Below are 20447 nucleotides of genomic sequence, written 5' to 3' on the forward strand. Positions count from 1 at the left end.
CAAGGATATACAAGTAACATAAATTGGTTCATTTCTTTTGCTAAGTTTGAAAAAAATCTATACTTTGGTATATAAAAAACACTTCTAAAGAGATATTATAAAAGGTTTTACTGTCTTTTAAGTGTATCCCTTTAATTGTCTTTTCCATGCATTTGAAGAACCAGCAGTATCACCAAAATTTATTTATTCTTTTTTAGGCTCAGGTGACATAAGAAGTTGTACAAACAAAATTGGGTCAGGAGACCTGGGTTCAAAGAAACAACTCTGGGCATATCTATGAGCCTCTGGGGACCTAATTTGCACCATTTATGAAATTGAGTTAGATTTGGTGATCACAAATTAAATACCCCAGTACTGTAATGCTCCCTATCCTCTTATGTACATATATAGCAGGGTACCAGATGTAATCTGGTTTTGAAAAGGGTAAACTTTTAAGATATTAAAATAACACAATTTTGGAAATGACTTTGTCAAATAAAATTAAGAACTTCAACAGAGAATGAAAGACAGCCAGGCTAACATGATGTCTCCACTCTAAGCAGTTTTTCAGGTTTGGTAGATCAACCAAGTAAGAATCTATTTATATAATTACTCATTTATTAAAACATGGAAATTCATAGAAAACAAACCTAAGTCTAAAAATATTAAAAATTGGGTTGCAGTCTGAAAAAAAGAAAAGGGCTTCCCCGGCAGTTAGGGCTGACCTGTCTTACTCCAAACCTAGACCGCATGATGTTTTGGGGGTGTGTGTTTTTTTTCCCTTATAAGATCTGTCAAAACATGATTTAACAGGTTCAGTTTGGAGAAATCAAACTTCCAGAGCAATCTGTATTACAGCAATTGAAAAGGAAAGAATTGAGTTGAGCTACATTTTTAAAACAGGACTGTGGTCAAAAGTATGTATAAATTTGCATAAACTCCACTATAAATGACTAAAAACTCTGATTCTCAGTTAATCATGACTGCAATCAGTGCTTCTCTAGTTTTGCTCATCTTATTTTCAAAGAAATAATTGCTAGTGTTTTCCAAGGTAGTCAAGAAACAAAGGGAGACCCAAGACTTAATGACTAAACAAAAATTCCAAGAGACCTATCCAAAGTGGCATTGTTTTAGCCATTATTCATCCTGTAACATTTACTTACAAAGACACAAGTGGAGAGTTTTCCATCTTCTGCCTCCAGATTCTTTGGGGTATCAATTGCCTTTAGGGTCAATTGAAGGTCATACCTTTAAGCTGGGGAGACTTTTGAGTAAATAACTCTGCATAAGTTCCTAAATGGTTTATTTGGTATCTCTTGGAACCATATCTGAAGAGGATTAAAAACCCAGGTAAAGTGGTAGCACCAGCTCTGCTATGGCTTCCAGCCTTGTAAAAATTCATAACTAACCATTTGCTAACACTTGACGTTCCCCGAGTCACCTGTTCTTCTGTTATAGTACACATTCCTGATCCTGATGATGAGGTTTTCAGGCTAAAAAAAAATTAATTCCATCATGTTTTGCTATTTAATAGAAATAAAATCACATAAATGATGATCACTGTGATGACATAAAATATTTCCACAAAAATTTTCCCATACTATCATCTCCATTTTTCGGAAAAACTTTGAATAACTTTTTCATCATTACACAACTGAATGAGAATTTAAGCCTAGAGAGGAATCTGTTCATTAAAATAAAGCAAATGAAAACATAAAATGAATTAATACCTGAATTTGAGGGAGTCAGTAGTTGTATGGCAATACCTATATATTAGGATACAAAACTTCACTTGAATGGGGTTTGTTTTTAGGGAGATAGTTTTTTTTTTTTTTTTTTAATATATAGTACAGATGCCTTTGTCTGTTGCTGAGATTAACAATTTCATTCAATTCAGGTACCAGCAGTGATACTTTAGTAGTACAAGAAGAGAGGTTAGAACAAAAGTGTGAAGAAAAAGTATTCTGGAGAAAAGGAAGATGATTAAGTGAAGGAGCTAGAGTAATTTTAGAAGGTATGGCAGCTTCTGATAAAGTATGTGTATACAGTTTCTCATCAGGTACTAAAGGTTAGTTTCCTTCCTGGCTGGAAGTTCCCCTAGAAGGGATTTATGGCAGCTTCATTCTCAGAATGCTTTCCCTTTAATCTGATAAAGGGAATCTCAGGAAAGGCTTCTTTCTACATCTTGTTGTATCTTAGATGTCTGTGGTTTAAAGTCATCTTTATGCCATTCTGGTAGGTTGTGCATCCCTTCATCTGGGACTGCCCATAGCTAATTAAATCTCTAATAAGAAATGCTGTTCAACTCCTGTTGTTGTCTCTGAACTCGGAGGACATGGGGCCCAGACCTCTGCAAATGAAGCATCAGCTTTCTGATACCTTTGAAGAGAGGGCACAATGAAGCTTAGGTAGGAAATGCTAGAAAACTGCAAAGTGGATGTGACTGTTGTTATGGGAAGGCCCTGCCACTGCCAGAATGAAGCAACATGCTGAAGCGATACAAGACCCACAGGCACGTGGAAAAGGCACAGGAAGCAGACAGGAGGAGCTTTCTTTCTCCTTTCTTCCTCCCCCAGCTCTGCGGTCTGTTGGTAGAGGCTTAAGGGAGTCAGTTGGCAAAACAAACTGGTTAGTGAAGTCCCAGCTCTAGCATCACTAGGCAGAGCATGGAGGGTGAATTTGAAACTGAGGGACAGTAATAGCATCAACTTCTTGGAAACCACATGTGCTCACACCTCTGCTCCACCCCCAGGCCTGATTTCAGACTCTGGGGATACTACTCAACAACTGATGTGTTAACAAGCCCTCCAGGTGATTTAGGTGCATGGTCAAGTTTGAGAACCACCAAACTAGAGCATTGGGCATCCAGATTCTTCATTTGCTGATTTTCAGTCTTGCCAATGACTGGTTCTTTAAGAATAAGAAAGTACTGCTTCTCAGAATCTAATCATGATTCCCCTTATGCCTCTAGGCAGTTGGGATTGGCAAAAGTTAGAAACAAATTCACATTATATTAATATAAGACTTTGGTTTCTTTGTGGATTAAATAGAAGTGACACTCTTACTTAGGATTTTGATTTTTTTGTTATAACCAGATTTATCTAATGGAGTAATAAAATGTGAAAACTGAGTATTCTTATATAGCTCAATGTTGTAATAAAAAGTATAAAGTGAGATGCTGTTATATTAATTATAATGTAATTATTTTGGTTTTAGGTGGAATTTAAGCATGATAGCTATTGTTGCTGTTGTTGTTCAGTTGCTAAGTTGTGTCTGACTCTTTGCAACTCCATGAACTGCAGCATGCCAGGTGTTCCTGTCCTTCACTATTTCCCTGAGTTTGCTCAAACTTATGTCCACTGAGTCAGTAACCGTCTCATCTTCTGTCACCCCCTTCTCTGGCCCTCAATCTTTCCCAGCATCTGGGTTGTTTCCAGTGAGTTGGCTCTTCACATCAGGTGGCCAAAAGATTCAGCATCAGCCTTTCCAATAAATGTTCACAGTTGATTTCCTTTAGGATTGAGTAGTTTGATCTCACTGCCCAAGGGACTCTCAAGTCTTCTCCAACACCACAGTTAGAAAGCATCAGTTCTTCAGTGCTCAACCTTCTTTATGGTACAACTCTCATATCCATACATGACTACTGGAAAAACCATAGCTTTGACTATCTGGACCTTTGTCAGCGAAGTGGTATCTCTACTTTTTGATACACTGTCTAGGTTTGTCATAACTATACTTCCCAAGGAGCAAGTGTCTTTTAAATTTGTGGCTGCAGTCACCATCCGCATTGATTATGGAGCCCAAGTAAATGAAATCTGACACTGGTTCCCCATTTTCCCCATCTATTTGACATGAAATGACAGGACCAGATGCCGTGGTCTTCATTTTTTGAATGTTGAGTTTTAAGCCAGCTTTTTCACTCTCCTCTTTCACCTTCATCAAGAGGCTCTTTAATTCTTCTTCACTTTCTGCCATTAGTGGTATCATCTGTCTATCTGAGGTTGATGATAGCTGTGCTATGCTTAGTCGCTCAGTCATGTCCAACTCTTTGAGACTCGGTGGACTGTACCCTGCCAGGCTCCTGTGTCCATGGAGATTCTCTAGGCAAGAATGCTGGAATGGGTTGCCATGCCCTCCTCTAGGGGATCTTCCCAACTCAAGGATCAAACCCAGGTCTCCTGCATTGCAGGCGGATTCTTTACCATGTGACTCACCAGGGAAGCCCTGATGATAGCTATTAGCCATAAATAACTAATAAGCATATTTTCAGACATCTGAGCCGGTTTTTCTTTAAGTGATTCACTCCTCCTAGGCATTAGTGTCAAGCATGTCTTAGGGAGGAAAGTTTAACCTTCACTGTAAGCAAATGTACACTCAGACTCAAAGCTAAAATGATACTTTAAACATGTCCTTTCTCCTTTCCTACCCATACAGTTCTTTTACTGCTGCCCCATCACTGTCAAGACCTAACAGTGACTTGACATTGTAAACCTGGTGCTCAAGAGCTGAATTAATGGTAGGGACCTTTTCATTCATTCACTAAACATTACAGAGTTCATGAGTTTTAAGCACTAGGTAAATATCAGTGAACAAAGCAAGGTTTCTACATCTGGAGCTTATATTCAAATAGGTAAGATACAAATGGCTTCCCTGGTGGCTCAGTGGTCAAGAATCCACCTGCCAAGCCAGGAGATGCATGTTCTATCCCCTCATCTGGAAGATCCCCTGGAGAAGGAAATGACAACCCACACCAGTATTCTTGCCTGGGAAATCCCATGGACAGAGGAGCCTAGCAGACTACAGTCCATGGGGTTGTATAAGAGTCGGACACAACTTACCAACTAAATGAGATACAAATAATAAAATATATATAAAAGTGGTGGTAAATGTTATTAAGAAAATACAGTAGTAGAAGGAGAAAGAGAGTGATTGGCCTGCTGTACTGTGCATAAATTTCTCTGTGCCTGAGACCTATCACTCAGTTAATTTTCTAAGTACAGTGGCTTTGAATTCTGAAAAGTGAGAGCAGTAACATTAAAGGTTAAAACAATGAAAATAAAAGCTAATGAGGTCTCTCTGAGCAACTCGGAGTAAGGGAGGAATGAGAAGGTCACATAGTACAAGAGGACCGAAAGGAATAGACTAGCAAGTCTGAACCCTTGTTCAGAGATTAGTTTCTGACTTGAAAGAAAGTAATGTTTTTTGTTTTTTTTTGGGGGGGGGGGCATTGCTGTTTATACAAATTCCTAGTTAGGATTTCAGCAGCCACACCCAGGGAAGATCTTGAAGCTAATCATTTGCTTAGGAAAACAGAAGATGTCCATGGGACTGGAAGAATAGAAAAAGGATCAGAAAACGAATCGTTCCTCTTTATCTATTCTAGAAACACTAAATTTGGGAGTTTTTCTTCAGGACAGGTTTAAAAGAAGCAGAGCAATTAAACTTGAAATAGCCTGAACAGAGAAAATACCTAACACTCTGTTAATATTAAGAATGCATTGAAAAGTTACCCTTTGTTGATAATGCCTACTTTTTGGGCTAGCAGTTTAGTGATAGATGGGACCACTGTACCTCATCCACACTCTCTTCTGTTTGCCACTCCTGCATGTGCGTGCGCACACCCACACACACACACGAACATCAGATTTGTAATTGGCAAATGTACAGGAAGAATTTATCACATTCACCATTCTTTATGATGGAATTACTCTAAATATAGTTTAAAATCCCACATTTTTATGACTTAAAAGGATAGTATGTAAATTTTTATAGTATGTAAATTTTTTACATACTATAAAAAATTTCCTTTTTATAGTATGTAAAAGTCAGATATGCTTCAGGAATTAGATGACCTCACTAATTCAAAGTAGGGAGGGATCATATACGTGAATGCTGGGTAAGACCCAGAAGGCAAAGAGGCACAAAAATGTCTGAGCAGAATATTTATTTTAAAAGGGAGTGGAAAGTTTCTTTTTTAAGATTAGCAGGGAAAAGTTCATGGAATTTTATACATGACGCAGAGAGATGTTTTGTATTCTTTTATTGGATAGAGAACAAAGATGAAAACATAATAAACTAAAAAATATTCAAAGCCCAACCTTACTCCTTCCTCAGTAATTTTTCCTCTGTGGACCAATATACTGGAAATCTTAGTAAATCACTAACAAAATGATAAATCTCATGCCAATCAGAAGATTCTAGATAGGGAACTCATAGGCAAGAGGTAGACAGACATCTGACACCAAACTAGGTGTTAGTTCAAATTCTCAACTCCTGGAGGAATGTCAGACTAAGCAACAGATTCTAATTGGTTTTATATAGAATGTTCCAATCAGAACTGAAGAAGAGATCAAAAAGTATATGAAAGCAGTGAATAGTGGTAAAAGATTAGTATGAAAATACCAAATCAACTTTTAAAATTTCTTAAGAGATGATTAGAATCAGATCACCTGGATTTTAACCATGAGTTTACTATGCACTGGCTGTGTCACTCCAGGTAAATTATTAAATCTTTTGTCCTCAGTTTCATCAGTTCTAAAGTGGGAACAATAAGCAATGAGGATTTACTGTATAGTACAGGGAACAATATTCAATATCTTGTAATAATCTATAATGGAAAAGAATATGAAAAAATATGTATATAACTCAATTACTTTGCTATACATTATATACTTTGCTATAACACAGTATTATAAATCAGCTATACTTCAATTTAAAGGAAAAAAATGGGAACAAGAATAGTTTCTCATGGGGTTACTGTAAATGTGTACAGTTCTTCTTAAAACATAGCATAGTGTCTGGAACATAGTCAACATTCAATATGTTATCTAGTATTTATTATTATTACTTACATAGCTAAACCCAGATAGTGGGAGTATTTTTTAATGTAAAAAAAAAAAAAAAGGTTGAAGGCAGACTTATCCCCTCAATGATTGATTTTATCTAGAGCATTAACCAGGTTTTTCAAATCACGAAACTTACGCCTCTCAGCCTACCACTTAGAACTAACTGTAAGCTCAACTATTTCCAATTACTTACAATCAGGTCCAGGTGAAGATTTTTTCAAAATTTGTTTCTGTTCTGGGGAAGCATTTGTTTGTCTCATAACATTTCTTTTTTAGAAGTAGAATTTATAGTGGTGAAGTTTAATATCCTAGCAGACACAAAAAAAAAAGTCTGCATAGTTTCTATAGAAATGTAGCTTCTGGAACAATTTCAAAATGGAACCCCAATGACAGTGCATTAATGTTGAGATATACTTGGAGATATCGCTACATTAAAAAAAACATAATGTGCTTTATAAATTAATCTCAAGTCTGAGGCAGACACGGAAGGGTGGAAAGCCAGAACTCTGTACCCACATAATCAACAGTCTGTGGAAACCCTGGGAACCATGCCACTAGTCTCCAACCTAGCATAGTTGGGAAATGACACATTCTTTAAGGAGCTCTTGTCCAGGAAATGAGTGGGTCCACAAAGCACACCAGTAAGGTCCATAAACTTGTTTTATGAATGAAGCGTATGAGGTGTACTGGCTCCAAGCTGCAGCACCTTTATGAGTATGTTGTAATTTCTAATTCTTCAGTTTTTATCATGGTGATGGATTGATATTAACAGAATTCTAACAGGAAAAAATAATCATGTCAGCCATAAGAATATTGTTTCATACTACTGCAGAATGATTTTAAATCAAGTTTTCATATTTATCTCCAGTCCTAGATCAGATCTTCCCACCTGCCCCTCCCCACCAAGAACAGGAAATGGTGTATACAAAAAGCCAGAAACTTAAATCAATTTTATTCACACTTCCCAGGAAAGACAATTATATTTTTACATAAAATCATTAACACAGAGAACAAGAAAACTCTTAAGATTAATATATCTGATTAGACACACAATATAGAAAGTAAATTGAAAATTAAAAATAGCATACTTTAGTGATTACATTTATATATTTTCTACTAATTTATAGCAGCATCAGTAAGATTCATGTATTCTTTAATAAACTAGCAGCAAAAATTTTTAACTATACAAATTCAGTAGATGTTCCCCCCACTGTTTCACTCATACAGAATTTATCACATTAACATAAAAAAAAACCACTTCTATTTCCTAAAGAAAAAGATAGGAAAGATTTCACAAGTCAGCAGTTTCCCGAGAGAAGAAAGGAGTGAGGAAGGAAGCTGAAAAAAATTGGTGGCAGTTACCAAAAAATAAATTCTCAACCACCTTGATCATTATGGGTAGCTTCTGTGGCATCTCTATGTATGTGTATGTTAGTAAATAAGAGCTGTGTTAACTTTGCTTTCTGATTTAATACTACAGCTGAAAAACATGTGGAAGTTCCCAGGAGGCCTGTCAGAGCCTGGAGAAGATATTGGTGGGTATCTTATATATTTATAATTGACTTGAAAATGCTGAATAAATTTATGTGTTTACTTTCTTGCTCTAGAGCTGAGAATGAGATTTTACGCTTTCTAATTGGTTTAGACTAAGTCAGAAAATTTCAAAGAAGTTATTCAGTGCTGATATAAAATTAATAGCAAAACTTAACACTACAATTTATTCCATTAGTATAAATAATACCATTCAGAGCATAACACCCGTTTTTTGGCTTAGGACTGCTTCTAGATAATTTGGAAATGAGAAACTTTGGATATACAGTTAAGGTTAGCATTAAGGGATATTTTGAATTTGACTAAAATTGTTGGAGGGTTTCCCTGGTAGGTCAGACAATTAAGAATCTGCCTACAATGAGGGAGACCTGGGTTTGATCCCTTGGTTGGAAATATCCCCTGGAGGAGGGCATGGCAACCCACTCCAGTATTCTTGCCTGGAGAATCCCCATGGACAGAGGAGCCTGGTGGGCTACAGTCCATGGAGTCACAAGAGTCAGACACAACTGAGCAACTCGGCGTAACAAAATTGTTGGAACTTTACTATTAGAAAAATTCTTGACCATTTTATCACAAGGTTGAAGAGAACTTTTAAATGAAATGTGAAATATTTTAAAGGCAATTAGTGAACAGTGGTGGTATAATTCTTCTGTTTATGGAAATTTTATCTATTTTTTTCGATAGTCAGAAAGCCAAAAGATGGTAACGTGTCTCATGTGAGAAAGTCTGAAATGAGAGATAATTTCCTAGAACAATTTACTGAGCTCAGTATCTAAGGGAAGTTTGAAATAATCTAAGAATTCTTTATGTCACTGATTTTATAGGAAATCGAGAGTAGAAATTGAGTTTTCCTGTCTCTTCCTTAAACCATTGTGTCAGGCACAGTCCTTATCATAATAAATCAATAGATAACTCATTTCATACTTAACTATTTTTCTATGACTTTTTCCTCACTGTGTATATGTACCCTATTCTCTTTAGCCATCATTTATATGAAGGCAGTGCCCTAAATTATTTTTAAATGTATATATATATACTTGAAATGATTTTTTTTTAATGTTCCACAGATGAAAATGTCCTATTTGTAGTATAGAGCCAACTCCTAACATCCTATAAATAAATTTCACTACAAATATATCATAGCAGATTTTGGTTTTTAGGTGCTCACTGACCTTTAGCTTAGTCTTCCCTAGGTCTTCTGTTGAAATAAAAGGATTTTGTAGTAGTGCCAGTGCTGAAAGAAAAAGCCATTTACTCTAGAATTCCTGGTTATCTCACCCTATCATGTGATATGAGATCATGTGAACTAGTTAAGTGTCTGTTTTACATCCTTATCTAATCCATACTGGGCAAATAGCAGTCTATAGGAAGTTTGTATAACTTCCTCTTCTGAACCTTGCCTTCTCAAATGAATAACTTTTTTTTTTTTCTTTCAAATGAATAACTTTTTTCATTTGAGTTTTCATTGATATTCTGAATTTCAGATATATTTAAATGTAAATAAACACATTTCCACACCATGTAAGTAAGTACACTTTAGGTTTGAGTGTACTCCAGAACATTTCAAGTCCATATAACTAGAAATTCACTACTTTTTAAAAATACTTGTGGTTATAACAACAACCCACCTAGTCAGAGATTGTTTTTAATGCCTCCAGCCACATGGAATTAAGAAAAAAGCAGCAACTGGCATTTACCATATTGCCTAGGAGTAGGAAAAACTGAAGCATTGCCTCAGAAGTGATAAAACTCTGAAAGCAGCTAGAAATGATAAGAGACATAGAGATCTGAAAGACCATGTCTATGTAGAGTACATTTCTGTTTTGTAACAGTATAGTAATAGATTACTCTTAATGATGAAGCCAAATCAACCAGGAATTATTTATTTTCTTTAAACTCTGTTTTTAGGAAAGTATGTAATAGGACTGCCGCCATCATAAATGTGCAAATGTTCATACTGGCTGTTAAGCAGTAAATACTAGTTAAAATAAGAAGCTCATTTGTTTGGAATCCTTCATTCTTTGATAAGTATTAGGTAAATGAAGCAGAGTACAAAAAGGTATCTATGCTGCTGCTAAGTCTCTTCAGTCGTGTCCGACTCTGCGACCCCATAGACAGCAGCTCACCAGGCTCCCTCGTCCCCGGGATTCTCCAGGCAAGAACACCAGAGTGGGTTGCCATTTCCTTCTCCAATGCATGAAAGTGAAAAGTGAAAGTGAAGTCGCTCAGTCGTGTCCAACTCTTAGCGACCCCATGGACTGCAGCCCACCAGGCTCCTCCATCCATGGGATTTTCCAGGCAAGAGTTCTGGAGTGGGGTGCCATTGCCTTCTCCGAAAGGCTATCTATAGATAAGGTTAAAAACAGAAGCTGCCTTTCTGGGGGGAAAAAAATCTCATTAGCACTAACAGGAAGAGAACTCCCTGTATAGCCAAAGGTCTGTAAAGCAGTGGGGTCTGCTCAGAGCTCATCAGTGTACCAGAGTGAGGGGGAGACACCAGGAAAATCCACATTCTGCACAGTTTTTCCTATTATTTTATTTCAACCTAATCCTGTTATTAAATATTACAAAATAGAAGTAACAAATATAAACTCCATTTCAGTACTGTCCTTTAACTAAATAAAACACTATGATGTTTTTAAACATCTTTCAACCAGCAAAAATAAAAACAAAACCCTCTTGGTTTTCCTATATTCTTCAAATCTATAAAACCGTTATTCAGTTTACTTACAGTACATTTAAAATAATACCAGCAAATAACGCACTTTACCTAAATTAAAATTTTTAATTCATCATAAAATCCTTGGAGAAGAGATTTCAATTTTAATATAGAAGGGGTTGGTTCCTCTAGATCTAAAAGCACTTATTTGCCCATTTAATTTTTAGTCTAGTTAATGACATCATGATTCAAGTTAAATGAATCAAACTATCCAGGCAGTGCTGATTTTGAATCAGCTGCTGTGGTGATGGCTAAGCCCGGCAGATTCACTCACCAGCCCCATCCTGTGCTTCTATAACATACAAGCAGGCTAGACACAGGAACTAAATGTTAAACTCTTGACTAGTGTTATTAAGAGCTAAACAAGACCCCCATGGTCATTTTAAAATGTTTAAAGAACTTTTTAAACATTTAAACAATTTTTAAGTCAGATCAGCAAATGACATGTAAAATTTAAGACTAGTGCCACAATCTGTAACAAACTTAATACAAGTTTTTTAATACAACAACAATTATTTTTCTTAAGCCAAGTTTTCCTTTTCTTAACATATATTTTTCTATATTTTCAGTTTAAAAATATAATTTCTAACCATGTTGATTTGATCTTTAGCAAATCTCAATTAAAAAGTTCGTTCACACAGAATTCAAATATGGTAGACAGATGTCATATTTTACACACTACTCTTCCTGTGCTTATTTCCAGAGCTGTTATTAGAAAAAACACTGCAACATTTCTTGTTTACTTGCTCTTCCTTGCCTATTCCTCACTAGCAGGACTACTGAGAAGCCAAATACAGTTTACAACCTGACAAACAAGAAAATGAAGGCATTAAAAGATATTTAAACAAAAATCTATACTTGTGGCAATTGTGAAACTTCCCAGAAAATAGACAAGGAAGGCAGCTTTTTTAGGGCTTTTCATAAACACTTTGGGAGACAATGACAGCATCAGAAAATTACAGAAATCCCAGGTAGGAGGTTCATCTGGATATTTAGAAAGAGCAGCCACAAAAATAAGTTAATGGCAATAAAAATCCTGTCCTAGAAATTTGCGTATTATTTAAAAATCAACTTTATAAAATGTTAAAAGCCTGGTAATATTATAAAATTCTGTAAATTGCAAGTTTTTTTTTAAACTTCTGATGACTGTAGCATTTTGGTGTTAGAAGAATGAATCCAAGTTCTTTGAAACAGCAAGAAACAAAGAAAATGCCAGAAATTACCATGGTGGGATTCCACTGACAGAATAACTAGAAGAGCATAACAAAATGGTTATAACGAAATCCGACCTATGACTTCAGAGGCCTGACAGTCCCAGGAGAGACCAGGGATGATTTGAATCATTTCCTAGTTCTATATATTCTGCAGCTCTACAGACTTTTGTAAAGAAGAATGGATCACTTTTTCTTACTTCAAATGTTTATCAGTTTAGGCAGTTTTAATGGATAATCAGGAACAAGATAATAATGAAAAAATATACAGGAATATTAACTACAGCTTTGCAACCTATGTTTTCACCTTTTGGGAAATAAAGCAGGAAGAATTTAAAAATATGTGACTCCCAAAATACATATATATAGATGGGTAAGCTTGCAAGTAGAAGCCAAAGAAATATTATTTCAAAAGCTTCTTAGCTATACAGTGGTAAGAAAATACTTTGTTTTTTCAGGATATCCAGAGGACAGAGTTTACAGGGAAAGCTTTCTTTTCTTAGGGTAAATTTTTACCTTTTGAATCTTTACATAATAATGCTTCCTTATCTGAAAATCTTTGATTAAATTTCTAAAAGTATGATCGTTATTGATTTGTACATTTTCTTTTATGTAGGAGATACAGCAGTTCGAGAAGTTTTTGAAGAGACTGGTATAAAATCCGAATTCAGATCCCTCCTGAGTATTCGGCAACAGCACACCCATCCAGGAGCTTTTGGGAAGTCAGATATGTATATTATCTGCCGCTTAAAGCCATATTCATTCACCATAAATTTTTGCCAGCGTGAATGCTTAAAGTGTGAGTGGATGAATCTCAGCGATCTAGTCAAGACTAAAAATACGACTCCCATAACAAGCAGAGTTGCAAGGCTGCTGCTGTATGGGTACAAAGAAGGGTTTGACAAAATTGATCTGACCATGGAAGAACTGCCAGCAGTTTACACAGGCTTGTTCTATAAACTCTATCACAAGAAACTGCCAGACAATTACAAAACTATGACAGGAATGGATTAAATTCATATTTACATGTTTTTAAAATGTTTAAGTAAGTTGTACATGTTTAAGTAAGTTGTACATGTAGATTAATGTGTGCCATATTATAGGAAGTAGTGGACATTTGGGTTAATAACTAAATATGACTTTAATTTTCTAATGTCTATAATTTCCATGAAGAAAACTTGTTTGTACACATTTTAAAAGCCTCTTCAAATGAAGCAACTGTATGAAAGATTGTAGCTTTAAGTAAGTTTCACTGGATAAAAGGAAATGCTGTATAAAAAGTGGAAATGTATACATTTTCCAGGAATTTTTGCTGTTATTGTGTTTTTTCTTTAAAAAAAAACTAAGGCAATGGTTAAATATTTTACTCTTAGATAAACGGTTATCTGAAGAGTTACCCAAACTGAGCAGCTCACTGTACACATTTTTCTTTTTTCATTAACACATTTCTGAAATATACCTCTTCATGTAAAATGAGATCAGATGCTGCCATTAAGATCAGCTCTTAGCAGACATTGGAAGAAAAAGTATAGCTTTCTGCCCAGGTCCTGTTTTGGGTCCAAGTTTATACTGCCCAGTTCGTTTCAGTGCCACATACCAACTGGAGTATTTCCTTGACCGGTAAGTATTGTAGTTATTAGACTCCAATCGTTCAAAAAAGAAACACTCGTCTGTAACACATTTCTGCAAAATAAAGGAAAAATTAGTAGTTGTTGTGATACTTTCATATTAAATATTTAAAGAAATAGTACACAGTGCTTTGGGTTCAGCAGGACAGTCAAACTAGCAAGACTCAACAGGCCAAAATCTGACACAGGTTTCTTATTCTGCAGAAAGATGTGGGACAGAACACAGCATGTCAGCAGTACAACTTGAAGCACATCTCTTTGGAGGAGCAGTCCAAGGACCATCCTGCAGCCTCACAACGGACAGGTCAGATATTGGGCAGCAAAAGCACCCAGGTGGTCTAAAAACCACACTGGCACAGAACTAAAACATCCCATGAACAGATTTTCAGTGGTCTCCACAAAGGATAAATCCAGTAACAGGAAGCATGAAAAAGTTAGGGAAACGCAAAGCAATGGCTTTCGCTTAGGTATTTATGGTCCATCCATCTCTAGTACCAGAGAAGGCAATGGCACCCCACTCCAGTACTCTTGCCTGGAAAATCCCATGGATGGAGGAGCCTGGTGGGCTGCCATCTATGGGGTCACACAGAGTCGCACACAACTGAGCGACTTCACTTTCACTTTTCACTTTCATGCATTGGAGAAGGAAATGGCACCCCACTCCAGTGTTCTTGCCTGGAGAATCCCAGGGACGGGGGAGCCTGCTGGGCTGCCATCTATGGGGTCGCACAGAGTCGGACACGACTGAAGCGACTTAGCAGCAGCAGCAGCAGCAGCAGCATCTCTAGTACTGAAACCCATGGGTAACCTTCCCATAAAGAAGGGTTTTAGTAATACTTTACTCAAAGAAACAATTTATTCCTTAAATTATGTTTTTTCCTAGTGACTAACACTGATTCTGAGGCATAAAGAGAATAATTTATTGTACAGAAAACTGCCAATGTATATAATGCCAAAAAATTGTACTGGAACATTGTAACACGGTTAGCATTTTCAAGGGCTTCCCTGGTGGCTCAGTCAGTAAAGATCTGCCTGCAATGCAGGAGACCTAGGTTCGATCCCTGGGTTGGGAAGATCCCCTGGAGGAGGGCATGGCAACCCACTCCAGTATTCTTGCCTGGAGAATTCCCATGGACAGAGGAGCCTGGTGGGCTGCAGAACATGGGGTCTCAAAGAGTCGGACACAACTGAGCAACTAAGCACAGCACAGCATTCTCAAGACACTAATAGATAATGAGGAATAAATAATCTAGACAGTCTCTTGTGGGAAGGGCAACTACTCTGCCATTTTACTTCAACAGTTTATTAGAGGAGGTGGAAAATAGCTAGATTTACAAATAGTGAGACCTGGAAATAATATTCCAAGTTATAGAGTCCAATAGGCTGTTGCATTATTTCAGGTAAATGTTCAAAAATCAACTTCATAGGGCAGCACTGATGATATTTACTGACCTCTGGGGGGAAAAGTCAACAAGTGACTTACTCAATTTAAGAGAAGAGAAGAAAAATTATATTTTATGTTATAATTAGTTAAGTAGGGTAGGATGATAATTTTATATAGAAAACCATATAAATTCACACATATGTCCACATATAAATACAACATGTGTACACAGATACATGACATAAACCTATGGTTTTGTATTATGAGCATACCAGATTCCAGCTGATTTCTACATACTCAAATCTAGGAAACTTGAGGTTTAGGGAAATCCACATTCAAAAGACTTGAATCTTTTCCCAGATTCTTTGGTTCTAAGATAAACAGAGTGGCATAAAGTGTGAGAAAAACATGTAAGTACAGCAATGAAAAGAACTGGCATGATAATCAGTGTTCTAAAAGTAAAGTACTGAAAAAGCCCTAAAAGTGAATATTAGCTCCTTTAGTCAGCTTCTAGGGATAAGAATTTTACTTGGCTTGTTCTGACTACAGTTAACTTTTATAAATTGAAGTGCAAATTTATCTAGTTTGGTCATCTTTTGCAACTAAGAAAACAACTTCAGACTTTCTGATGCAAATAAATCACAGGTAGCCTTACAGAGAAGCAGATATTGCACAAGGAACAGCTGTATGATACATAGGACTATCTTGGGGTTTTCAAAGAGATTCAAATGTGGTAACAGTGGAATACATATACTAACGTGAATATTGTATAGCCAGTATTTTCACTCTACGTTTCATGAAATTATTGTGCTTCATGTGTTAAAGTAATACAGGTTATCTTGTCATTTTTGAGTGCCAGCAACAAACATCTTCCTCTTCCCTATTCCAGGTTTGAGATCAGAAGCAGAACAGTAGAGTTAAAGGAAAAGTCATGTAATCATAAAGATAACATGAAAGGTCACCATTGAGATTTGGGCTAATTCCCCAGAAGTAGACCTAACCCACATCAGTTATCCTCAGGATGTTGATAAGCTCATTTTTTGGTGTTCGGTTAGCCTCAAGGGTGTGTCACCTATAATGTTTCACCAATGGTTTATGTACCATACCAATAATATATGCCTTCTCAGCCAACTGCTAATATTTTAGAGAAAAGGAATGATACCAGGGATTAAGTGGATAATACATCATGGAACCCACAATTTTTTAAAACAGAGGTTTCTTGTTCTTTTACACAGAGGAGAAAGAAGGAAACTGTGCATCTGTGCCAAACGTTCAGACATGTAAGTTTCCTAAACTGCTGCTCTGCACTTGAAAACAAACTCCCATCTTTGTAATGGGTAGCAGGGCCAAAATTCAGTCTCGCTAAAACCAGGCATTTAATATCCCATTTTAAGTGATTTTCAGTCCTTCCATTCTGAGTTTACAAATTCTCTTCACTAGCTGTGATGTCAGTATTCCTGTTAAAAATTGATGCAATGTAATTTTTTTTTAACTTTATAAACATATTTACAGAGCTTTTTTCTTATACTCAATGTTTAACTGCTCACCATTTCAAACTTAAGAGAAAAGGAAAAGCGACATCACAGAGGCAGTAGATAAGTAGCTTCTAAGGGCTTATACAATTTGTTCTTCAAGGCCTTATTTTACATAGGCGCAGGAGCTAGGAAATCCCTAAATTCATGGTTATTGGCCGCTCTCATGCATAGCATTTTATTTACTGTGTCAGCCGAAAAGTTTGTTCAGGTTTTCATACCATATTACAGAAAAATCAAAATGAACTTTTTGGCCAACACAATATTATACTCATTGACAAATGAGGAATCCAAAATTCAAGGCTCTTAGTAACTTCAGATTGTAGATACCCTTTGCCCATGTATCTATCAGATACCTTTTCATCAAATTTAATTTTCCATTTTTTTAAATTTAAGAATAGTTTGGGGACACAAAAAGCACATAGTTCAAATAATGCATTTAATCATTTAACATATATTTTCTTCTAGGCACTGGGAACAAATAAGGGAACAAATCTGAACAAGGTTCCCTCCCTCTTTGCTGCTCCAGTTCTCACTGGTGGAGATACACAATAAACAGCATAATTGAGTAAATTATATGATAAAGCTGAATAGGATAACGGAAATGGTGGGGGGTACACACTAGGTTGCAGTATTAAATAGCAAAGTAACAGTAGGCTCCGGTATTTGAGCAAAAATTTGAAGGAAGTGGGGTTAACCCTCCAGATACCAGAGAAGAGCATTAAGCAGAGGGAAAAGCCAGTGTAAAATCCCTTCAACAGAATCATGCCTAGAGTATGAAGTGCAAGAGGGTTAAATAAAGCAGAAGGTTTGGAGGAGAAAAGGAATAGGAAATGAGGCAGAGAAGTAATGAGATACAAGAGTCGTAGGCTATTACAAATATTTTGGCTTCTATCCTGAGAAAATGAAAAGCCACTATAGACTTTTGAGCATGATCTGATCTATTTTTCCAGGATTACTCTGGACCAAAGGCAGATGTGGAGACACCTATTGGCGGCTTGCTCAAGAACCTAGACAGAGAGGGAGGCTCGGACCACAGGGGTGGCACCAGAGAGGATCAGAAGCTGTCTCCTCCTGGATGTGTTCTGCAGGTAGAGTTGTCAAGAGTTAACCTGACAGATCAGATGTTCAGGGTAAGAGATACAGAGAAGTCAAGGATGGCACTGGCATTAGTGCCCAGTGATGGGCTTGCTGAGATGGGGAAAGCTATGAGTGGGGATGGGTTTTATAGGGACAGATTTGGAATTCAGTTTTGGACATGTTGAGTTTGAGATGAATAGTAGGTATTCTAGTGGAGAAAAATGTTTACTGAGCACTTACAATGTAACAGACATCACTTAACCTTCTTTCCCTTTTACTAATGCTAATAACCACAGAATTGGAACTTGAAAAGTACTAATTTATTTGAAAGCTAGGAAGTGTGTTACAATAATTTCAGTAAACCATTATTCTCAATTCTAAAAGGTATGGAATCTAAAAAATGAATGTAGATGTACATGTATGAGAGTAATACAAATGTATCTTGTGTCAGTGGTAGACCACACCTCAAGACTTTCCTGAATGCTATGTACGTGAACCAGCATAGCTTAGGATCTTAATAAGATAAGGGACTTAATAAGTATTTGTTGATACTGATGTGATGCTAATGGTTTTAAAGATGTGCAGGCTGGAAGTTTGACCCCTTGTAGGAATCTAAATAGCCAAGAACTGAAGAGAGTTTGAAAAAGCATAATCAACAGTTTTTAATAGTTTGTATTTCATCTAGACATTTTTAAATTTCAAAGTAAATTAAAAGACAGTGAACCAGTGTGAGATATTTACACATAATGAAAAACTAATTGCAGGAGATGGGAGGAACCAGGTTTCTCACTCTTGGAGTAGGTGGCTATAGACAAGCCAGCATGGAAGGCTAAAGTGGTTCATGTGATACTGGTGGATTAGGGTTGGATACATCAGCATGTACTCATTTTTTAATATAAAACTATACACATAGTTAAATACGGAACTGTTCATAGATGCCTTGCCCTGTCAGGTAAGGCTGCCTAGAAGCAAACACCCAGATCTTGGTTTCTAATACCATTTTCTAATGGTATTAGAAGGAACCAAGCTCCTTAGAGAAATAGCTCATTCTAGGCTGGAGTAGGGAATATACAAGATGAGCCTAGAGCACTCTTAGAGGCCATAAGATAAGGAAATACTCAAAAAAGCCCACATTGTTTAGGGTATGTGAAAGAGCATGAGAGCCAACTGAAAAAGCTCCCAGTGGTCAAAGCTGAAACAAAGTTTTGGATTATAACCCAAAGCATAAAATTAAATACCCATGCACATATACTGATATAAATGATTAAATAAATAAATGGAGAATAGACAAATTTCTCATACAAAAGAATTCCAAATAATTTATGTAGCTACTTCCTCAAGGATGGAGCATAAACCCCACCCATCCCCACCCTCTAATCTCTTAAATGTAGATTGTGTATAGTGACTTTCTTCCAAAGAATACAGTACAGAAAGGGGTGAACAGGAGTGACTTTACAGTGGAGACAAACACTACCTCAGCCAGGTGATCAAGGTTAATACTATTAGTGATAAGTGATACAATGAAAATATAGCACTTTACCTCTGTGATCTACCTCCCAAACACTTATAACCCACGTCTAATCAGTCAAACCCAAACTGAAAGACCTTATTTGACCAGTACTCCTCAAACTGTCAAATCAAAAAAAAGGAAAGTCTAAGTAACTGTCAGGGTGTAGAGGAGACTGAAGAGACAGGATGACTAAATGTGGTATCCTGAACTTAATCCTGGAACAGAAAAAGAACATGAGGTAAAACTAATGTGAATAAAGTGTGAACTTTAGCTAATAATGATCAATATATTGATTCATTAGTTGTGACAGAGGTACCATGCAATGTAATATGTTAATAGGAGAAGCTGGGAATGGAGTATATAGATGCTTTCTGTATTGTATATTCACAACTTGACTGAAAAACTAAAACTATTCTAAAATCAATATTTTTAAAACCTGACCCTAGCGCTACAGTGTGACCATAATAAGAGCATCTTTCAAGTAACTAAATTTAGTGACTCTTGTTACACCATGATGGATAAAAGCATCTCATTTATTTTTGTGCTCTAAAACATCCAGATACAGATCATTTATTTATATATACATATCCACTTTATTTCACCAGACTATAAATGCCGTATGGGTAGAGATTGTCTTCTGATCCCTCCTAGTTTTTAACAATTTTTAAGCCTTCAAACAATCTTAAAGCCCTGGCACACTTTAAGAAAGAAAAAAAAAGAACTAGAGTAAATTCTCCTCTCCTTCCCCCTCACTCCAATCTCCTGTCCTTACATATTGGCCTCAGAATTCTCATGCACTTCTGTTAAATTGACCCTTAGGGCCGTTCCACCATGCTGTTTTTTGGATTATTCATTCTTTTACAGTACTTTGATGTTGCAGTTTTAACTTACGAGTCTGCTCAACGTGAATCCAAAAACGCTTTTGCTTACCCCACTTCTGAGAATTAAAGACAGACATTATGTCAGTATCAGTGTTGACTATTTCAAAACAAAATAAGACACACAGAG

General features: G+C 36.5%; 2 protein-coding genes across 9 annotated transcripts in view; one reads left to right on the plus strand and one right to left on the minus strand.

Annotated features, from left to right (window-relative positions):
• NUDT6 (nudix hydrolase 6) overlaps positions 1-13611 on the plus strand; it is a 59997-nt gene extending 46386 nt beyond the window's left edge. For 6 of the 8 annotated variants that reach the window (XM_086346873.1, XM_086346875.1, XM_086346871.1 and 3 more), the window contains 2 exons: positions 8305-8359; positions 12922-13611. In XM_086346873.1, the coding sequence (XP_086202999.1) occupies positions 8305-8359; positions 12922-13319 (453 nt within the window). In that variant the 3' untranslated portion in view covers positions 13320-13611. Of the gene's footprint in view, positions 1-4413; positions 4496-8304; positions 8360-12921 lie in introns of those variants that run through there. The other 2 variants (XR_015144366.1, XM_086346877.1) reach the window with 2 other exon arrangements.
• Positions 13612-13654: 43 nt separating this feature from the next.
• Positions 13655-20447, minus strand: part of FGF2 (fibroblast growth factor 2) — a 53593-nt gene continuing 46800 nt past the window's right edge. The window contains exon 3 of the mRNA XM_086346879.1: positions 13655-13988. Within this exon, the coding sequence (XP_086203005.1) occupies positions 13803-13988 (186 nt within the window). The 3' untranslated portion in view covers positions 13655-13802. The remainder of the gene's footprint in view (positions 13989-20447) is intronic.

Source organism: Bos grunniens, chromosome 17, assembly GCF_055505025.1.
Source record: "Bos grunniens cultivar Pamir isolate PY7600 chromosome 17, Bosgru_T2T1.0, whole genome shotgun sequence".
Taxonomy (NCBI): domain Eukaryota; kingdom Metazoa; phylum Chordata; class Mammalia; order Artiodactyla; family Bovidae; genus Bos; species Bos grunniens.